Raw genomic sequence first — 7,768 nt, forward strand, 5'->3', positions numbered from 1 at the left:
CCCCTTCCCCCTCCTGAATGCATTCTCCTCCCTCCCCAACCCTAATCCTTCCCTCCCCCTCTCTAACCCTAATCCCCCATCTCCAACGCACTCCTCCCTTTTCCTTTTTGAATGCATTCTCCCCCCTTCCTAACCCTAATCCTTCTCTCCCCCTCTCTAATTCTAATCCCCCATCTCCAACGTACTTCCCCCTCCTCAGTCCAAAATCCCCATTTCTGAACCCTAATCCATTTCCCTTGCCTCTTTGAATTCTAATCCCCTTCCCAACACATTATCTCACACTCTCAACTCACTCTCTCCCAAAACAGCAGTAGAGCTCAACCTTCTCACCCTTACAGAGCCAGTGTCATCGACACCGCACTGCCGCCATCTCGTCGTCGGGTCTTCTGCGTTCGCCAGTGTCTCCTTCGTAGCATTGCGTTGTCTGTACGCTTTCCATGCTTGTATCTGCTTGCTGCTAGCCCCCAGTCATTGTCATGCCCTTCTGTGTCTGGTGTTCTTCTTCTATTTTTGTTTTGGTGGTGTTTGTATTAAGTTTTATTTTATTTTATTTTAATTATTGTATATGAATTTGTTTGTTTTCTCTGAGTTTTATTGTGATTAATCTTTTTGAATGATAATTTAACCTAAAAATTTGGGACAATTCATAATTTGGGACAACTCTGTTGATGTATGAATTTGGGACAACTCTGTTGATGTTGAGGTTGTTGCTGTGAATGGTGGTGTTGAGGGAGGGAAAGGGAAGTGTGCGTTGGGAAAGGGGGAGTGGTGGAGAGAAAGGGTGGTGGGGTTGAGGGAGGGAGGGGTAGTGTGCGTTGGAAAGAGAGAGTGATGGAGATTGTTGTTGCTTTTGATGTTAAAGTTGTTGTTGCTGTGAATGGTGGTGTTGAGGGAGAAAGGGAAATTGTACGTTGGGGAGGGACTTGTGATGCGGCGGGAACTGCGATGGGGGAGAAGTGTGCGTTGGGGAGGGGGCTGTGACAGGAAGGGAGAGGGAAGGGGAGGAAATGTGCATTGGGAAGGGAATTTTGGGAGTGGTTTGCCAAGTCACCAAAACACGGTTGCCATGTCAGCACTGTGCATGCCGGAAATGTGCTCCGGTGAACTCGTAGGTACGCTTGTCAAATTTTAAAATCTTTTAAAAATTATTTTGTCAATAACAATAATGAGGTCCAAAATGCCAGCGTTTGAATTTTTTGGGTACTGATTTGGTCATTATCTCAAAAATTATTTTAGAGAAAATTGAGAGATTTAGACGGGGCTACTAATACTTTTCAAAATTATACAAAGACACATTCAAAAATTAAGTTAATTACAAACCCAGCTTACTATGGTTGAAACATTAACCTTGGTCAAATTTGGACAAGCCAAATAGTGACCAAATCAAATAACCAACCATTAAGAAATTAACATTAGTTCAGGATAGGAATCTCCCTCCCATGGAGTCTCAATTTCAAGCCTCCATTGATGGCTTTTCTAGCTCAGGATTGTTCACTGCATAATAGTTATTACAAAAATGAAGGCTTTCCAGCTAGCAGCCTAAGCTTTAAGCGTCTAAGTACCTTCTTTGTCAGAAGCTTTCCCTAAAGAGGTGAAGTTCAACCTGAAGAGCAAGAAACCAACCAACCAAGTTTTAGCACAACTTAGCCAATGCATTAACTCTATAATTGAATCTATATGAATATACCAAGATATTGTTGATTACCTGATAAGAGGCTTCTTCTGAGGTAGAGGTGCAGGATTCATACATAATAATGGTGCTGTCAGTTCAGCAGGCTTTCCCAAAATGAAAAAGGTAAAACAATGGAAGAAGCCATGGAGAAGAGAGGAAAAAGAAAAAGTTAATAGTCAGAACAGTGTCAATTTGTTGATGCTATTGCATGGAACCATACTACAATACTATCATATTTGCCATCTTTTATCCATATTAGTACCAAATATAATTGGACCAAATTCTATCTGAAATACCATAATTAGACAAAGAAAACTACCAAAAACATGAAAGACATTGTGCAAGAGTGCATGCATGCAAGTAGAGGTAGACATTAGATCCAACCTAACTTGTAATTATAGCTGTCATACAGATTTGACAGAATTTTGAGAAATATTAGCAGGAATAATTGCACGCAATTCATGCAAAACTGGTATCTAGAATCTACAAGTGTTGCATAAATTGAAGAATATGACAATCTAAATCTTCCAAATTTAAGCAATAATAAGTGGTTAACCTCAAGCTCCTCCATGCCCCCATTAGTGCATAACTGAGTCGAACATGTTTCCTTGGAAATAACTGGATGTCCCGAGACAGCCAACTTTGAGATTGAAGAGTCCGAGTTGTCTCTTTTCATATCCCCACTATTGTCTCTAACTTGATTACTACCCGCATTATTGTCTTCAAGCTCTTCAGGTTCTTCTGGAAATGCTTGATGTTGATGTGCTTCATATGGACCAGATATGATCTTGTCACTGGATAGCTTTTCTTCTTTAGAAACAGATGTATCAGTAACGGGAAGTATAGGGTCGAGTTCTCTGTTGATTCTCAATGATCCATTGGTCTCACTATCCCCAGATGGAAATTGTAAAGAAGGTTTCTCACTCTTTTGGTCACCCATATTGTTAACTTGAGTCTCATCAAACTTCACAGAACAAGTACTGGAAGCGCTAATAAAAGTTCTATCTTCGTGATCTTCCCGGCTGAAGGGCGTTAAAGATGTTAAGGACTTGGAAACCTTCGAGTTATCATCCATGTTGTCCTCCGATCGTTTTCTCTTCCTCCCGTCATCTGCTCCAGATACAGCTCCTTGAGACATTTCTGCTTGGCCATTCTGGCCAGAAACCCTTAATTCAGAACTTCGTTTACTGTCCCAAGTTATTTTAGATGGGTGGGAAGGTCGGACACCGCCAGGAAATACGAAGTTAGGTATATTACGTCGTTTCACATGGGAAATATGGATGCCCATTCCAGGTTTCAATAGAGTATATGCATTAACAGAGTGCTTGAATTCGTCAACGGTTAGCCTTATATCAAATTGTTCACCTTCATTCACTGGAACTCCTTGCTTACGCTGAAGTCCCATAAAGTAACAATGATGGAAAGGTCTAGATTTGTCAGAAAATTCACCAGGGTGTGGATGACATTGAAGCATGCCATAAGTGTGCCTCTCGATCTAGAAAACCAAATTACGTCATACACCGAGAACAGAACATATGCAAAACCATGTTATCCCCCACCCCCCAATCCATGAAAAAATGAATATAAAAAAATAAATAACAAGAACCAACAATACAGGGGAAGCAAGAAAGAACAAAACAAACAGGTAATTGCAACAACCGTTTACCCCAACTAAGTGGGGGTCAATTGTGCGGATTATAAGCATCGTTGCTTAATTATAAACCATGTCTGTAGGCAAGACAAACATGTAGAACAGTGTTATACCTTCAGTGTCAACTGCCGGAGGCGAGATTCGACCCAGCCCTTCCATTGTCTGAGATCATCCGCATTCTCCGCAGCAATGTCAATCCGTAGATAATTCTTGTAAGCTTCAAAAAAGGGATAACGCTCAAAAAGGGTGTCCCAATCAGCATCTCCTGCCTCCATTTCCTACAAATACAATAAGTCCAGGAGATTGACTATACTTTTAAGTAATTCAAATATCATAACAAGGTTATAGCAAAAAACAAAAAAAATAACAATGAAAACAAAATAAAAATCTCACAGCAAGAACATAACTATTCTTTGTGGGATTGTTTATCAAAATTCAAGCAACATGTAAGGCTTGTCTTTAATAGGTCAGGTCATCTACATCAATAAATGTTCAAAACTGTTATGAAAACTTCAATGCTTATAAAAAAACATTCGCCTTGATAGGGACCCGGTTATTTATGTATAAATACGCATGCTTAGTGTCATTGAACAAACAAAAATTGGCTCATGGCAAGGCTTCCTCATTTAGTTCAATTCAAATCAGAAGCAGCAAAGTTATTGCAGACAAGCAAAGTATCTATTAGAAAGCATCATGTTAGTCAAGAGAAGCCAGACTTCTCTAAATGAATATTTAACCTGCATATCTAACATAACTTCAACATAATTACAACACCATACTTGATCATGGAAACTCTAAATTGAAGCCCGTGTTATAAATCATCTTGGTGAATGGGTTGCAACAAAAAGAGGGTTTAGGCTTTTAGGGGAGGCTTGAACAAAGAATTATTCAAATTTTCAATTTCCATAAACACTGAACTTCCAAGATTTTCCGGAGAAAATTTTTTGAAAAACAATGTAATACCTCACATATTTCACTTCCCCTCTGAAATTCCTGTGACATAATACGCAAAGTACTTGATGTCACATTGTAGGTAGAGTTCATGCAAGGATAAGCAGGAGTAATTATAGGCATCAAATGATATCTATCCCTGGGATTTCTTCTAGGATCCCAAATAGGAAGTCCAAGAGATCCTTCTTCAATAGCACAAAGCATGACTGGATTAGGCCACCGCCACTGAGTATATACCCTAAAGAATCGAGACACTAACATATTAGGCAGTGCATTAGGATATAGCTGGCATATTCGGGCAACAAGCAATGCCAAGTTTATACCACCAAGAAAACCTGAAACCTGCACATGAAATAGCAACAATATGCATTAGAGAAATCAAAGGAATATATCAAAAGATGATAGAGAACAAGTTCAGAACAGAAAATAAGCTATCCTGGATGCGAGCTATGCCATACATTTGAATAAACACCACGACGCTTTGCCCAAAACCTCATGCATCTCAATGTGGTGCGAAAATTCTGGATTTCAGGGGGAAAAAAGATTCAATCAGTGATAAGAATGTCATAAAAAACACTGGAGAAACATAAAATAGAAAATCAGTGAGTAAATGTTTAATCCACCACCTGAATATTAGGAACCAAACGTAAGACTTGATCAGTTACTCTGCAACCATTAAGACTAAGAACAGTTTGTTCATCTGCATTTTGCAATATTGAATCTTGCGATATATCTAAGTCCTGACCCACAAAAAACCCATGATTACGATATTAGGTGCAATTTACACTTTTAGATCATAGTGCAAGCACACAAAACATGAGGAAGTAAGATGTATGCATGTCCCAAGAAGGTTCGCTTTCAAAGGATCAAAATGTTCTAAATCACAAATTAACAGTCTCTTCCCTGCCACCAACCAAGGAAGGACAAGTCTTTAACACAGTAAAGAAACAGTTTAGAGACCAAATGACAATGCTGTCAAAATGACATTCATATATGTTCCTTGAACTTGATGCTTTCAAAATATCTGGAAAAACCAAGTCCACAACTCCAGGGAAGGAGATACAGAAAGGAAAAAAAATTAGTCCCAAACTCACTCACCTCAGGAATAACCCACAAAGCTAATCTTGCATACAGGAGATCTACAGAAATTCCATTGAACTTGAATTTCATCACAGGGACATGAGCATCAGGCACAGGGTGCAACTCTGTTACCTGTGGCATCTCCAATAGCATCTTATGTAGCTCACCAAAGAAATCCTCCTAAGACCAATTGAAAAAAACAAGTTTAGCAGCCAGCAGATATGACCTAAAAACAAAATTGAATGAATTTAGCATACTTCTCGGGTTGCATGTCTAGGTCCCACACAAAGAGTGTCTATATCAGCTCCGGGGCCATGTACCTATAAAATTTGTTGAAACAAATTTCAGTAAGATAATAAGACAACAAATATCATTGAGGATTTTCCTGCTAAGTGGGGATTAAGATAATGAAAGCAACCAGGTTTAACAAAAGTGAGAAATATATTGCACGAACTGAATATCAGATCTTGGTCCTAGTTTAACATAAATGCATGGTAGTATCATATGTCGTTCATTCTGAAAAGACTTTTTACCCTACAACCTCAGAAGTCTCTCTCTAGTTTCAGGACATGCAAAGATGAAAGAAACTCAATGGAACTGTGCATCAGCAAAGGTTTTGCAGGTGTTGCCATCTTGGCTGGCTTTGATGGTAGTTTCTATCATAACTTTCTATGTAATTAACTATCTTCTTCATCAAATACATACAGCTTTGGTGGGTATATCAAACTTCATCAGTTCATCCCCCCATGGGATATTGGGATTTGGGATAGAATAATAAAAATGAAGATGAACAAGTCACCTCAAGAAACTAAATTATCATTACTACAATAGAGCCTAATCTTCAGCACGGACCAATAAGAAACCATACTACCTATGAAAAGCATCAATATATATTTTTGCATATTCCAAGTTAACAACAAGAATACTCTCTGCATATAACCAAGCTTTGGATAGCAAGACTGAGTAAATAGAGTTGCAAGCTTTAACATCATACAAGCATTTACAAGCTTCTATCACATATAATTCATATGAAAAACACACTATCATCTAAAGAGGCAATAAGGTATACAACAATACTATCCTAATTAACATGCAGGCACTCCAAACTAAGAATCTGTGAAAAATGCAGAGCAAATATAAATGTGTATGTACAGGTACATATACAAAAAGAGAGTAAGAACTAGAAGATAAAAGTAGCTCCATACCCCTAGCCGATATGAGCCAAAGGTGAAAATCTTGGCATTTGCTTCATGCACCAGTTGATCATTGAGTCCCTTTGCATGGCTTATGGTTTTAACCCATGTCTTCACAATCTGAATAGCACATCATCAAAATAAAAGATCTAATTCATATAGAACTCCACTAGTTGAACCAAACAATAAACAAGTTGAACCTGGTCTAGCCTGCCAAGAACTTCCTCCCTAACCACTGCCTCCTCCTGACTCTCATATAATCCAGCATCTTGCAAGTACTTTAAAAATTATCCAAATTCAGCACAAAAAAGAACCATAGAAAAAATCACTAGAGAATCAACTTGAATTCACAATAAGTTAAAAACAGTAGAAACCTTCTCAAGTTCCCGGGTCTTGATCACATCATACTCAGTTGGTCCAGCCAATGAAATAGGCTCAGTTATGCCTAATCTTTGTTGACCATTACTGAGATTGCTCAATCCATGGATCACCATTATTAAAGTGATAATCTTTTTCCCCTTATTTTTAATGTTATATTTGAGATTGTTTCTTTACAATGACAAGGAGCTATGAGAATTATCAGTTATGATTTTTTTTTCATCCTTTTCCCAAAAAATCAAAGCAACGTTATGAAACAGAAAAAAAAACGCCACTATAACAATGGTATGATGTTATGATAATTGTTGATTGTACAGTACTTGGGAGAAACATTCAAATCTATGAACTTTGACCATAAAGCAATGAAAGAATAAATTACACCGCCACCCAGAACAACTTCATTGCCAAAAGGGGCAAAAACAGAGTACAAAATTTCAATTAGGTTTCCTACTTCCGAATCAAAATCGAAACCTAAAGGACTAAATCAGCACCGAGCAATGACGGGAACCAGATGAAGATGGAGAGATTGTGCTACCGCGATCAGAACTGGAAAGTCTCAAACTTGAGGAATCCTCGAAGGTTTAGCATTTCCACCAGCTTCGAATATAATTGAAACTCCATGCTTCAATTAAAACAAAAATGTGCATTGTGAATAAACAAATCAGAAAAAGATATTTAAATAAATAAATGATGAAAATGGAAAAGAAACGAGTTACAAAGGATAGAGATTGCAGAAAGGGACAAAAGTGCTTACGAAGAGTAACAGAGAAAAAGGATTGTTTTAGGTTTTCGAAACGGTTTGGAGTGATTTCCATGAACTGATGATGAAAGCGAAGAAAATGA

The 7,768-nt window shown here is 38.1% G+C and overlaps 1 protein-coding gene across 1 annotated transcript; it reads right to left on the reverse strand.

The window, feature by feature from the left end:
* Positions 1 to 1,255: 1,255 nt before the first annotated feature.
* Positions 1,256 to 7,768, reverse strand: LOC130982841 (nuclear poly(A) polymerase 1-like). The gene is made up of 13 exons (XM_057906958.1): positions 7,680 to 7,768; positions 6,922 to 7,547; positions 6,748 to 6,825; positions 6,560 to 6,667; positions 5,612 to 5,674; positions 5,373 to 5,534; positions 4,901 to 5,014; positions 4,733 to 4,795; positions 4,287 to 4,616; positions 3,437 to 3,601; positions 2,229 to 3,167; positions 1,706 to 1,776; positions 1,256 to 1,603 (listed from the first exon to the last, which is right to left on the reverse strand). The coding sequence occupies exons 2-13, from the start codon at positions 7,039 to 7,041 to the stop codon at positions 1,555 to 1,557; spliced, it is 2,262 nt and encodes a 753-aa protein (XP_057762941.1). The 5' UTR covers positions 7,042 to 7,547; positions 7,680 to 7,768; the 3' UTR covers positions 1,256 to 1,554.

Source organism: Arachis stenosperma, chromosome 5 (assembly GCF_014773155.1).
Source record: "Arachis stenosperma cultivar V10309 chromosome 5, arast.V10309.gnm1.PFL2, whole genome shotgun sequence".
Lineage (NCBI taxonomy): Eukaryota > Viridiplantae > Streptophyta > Magnoliopsida > Fabales > Fabaceae > Arachis > Arachis stenosperma.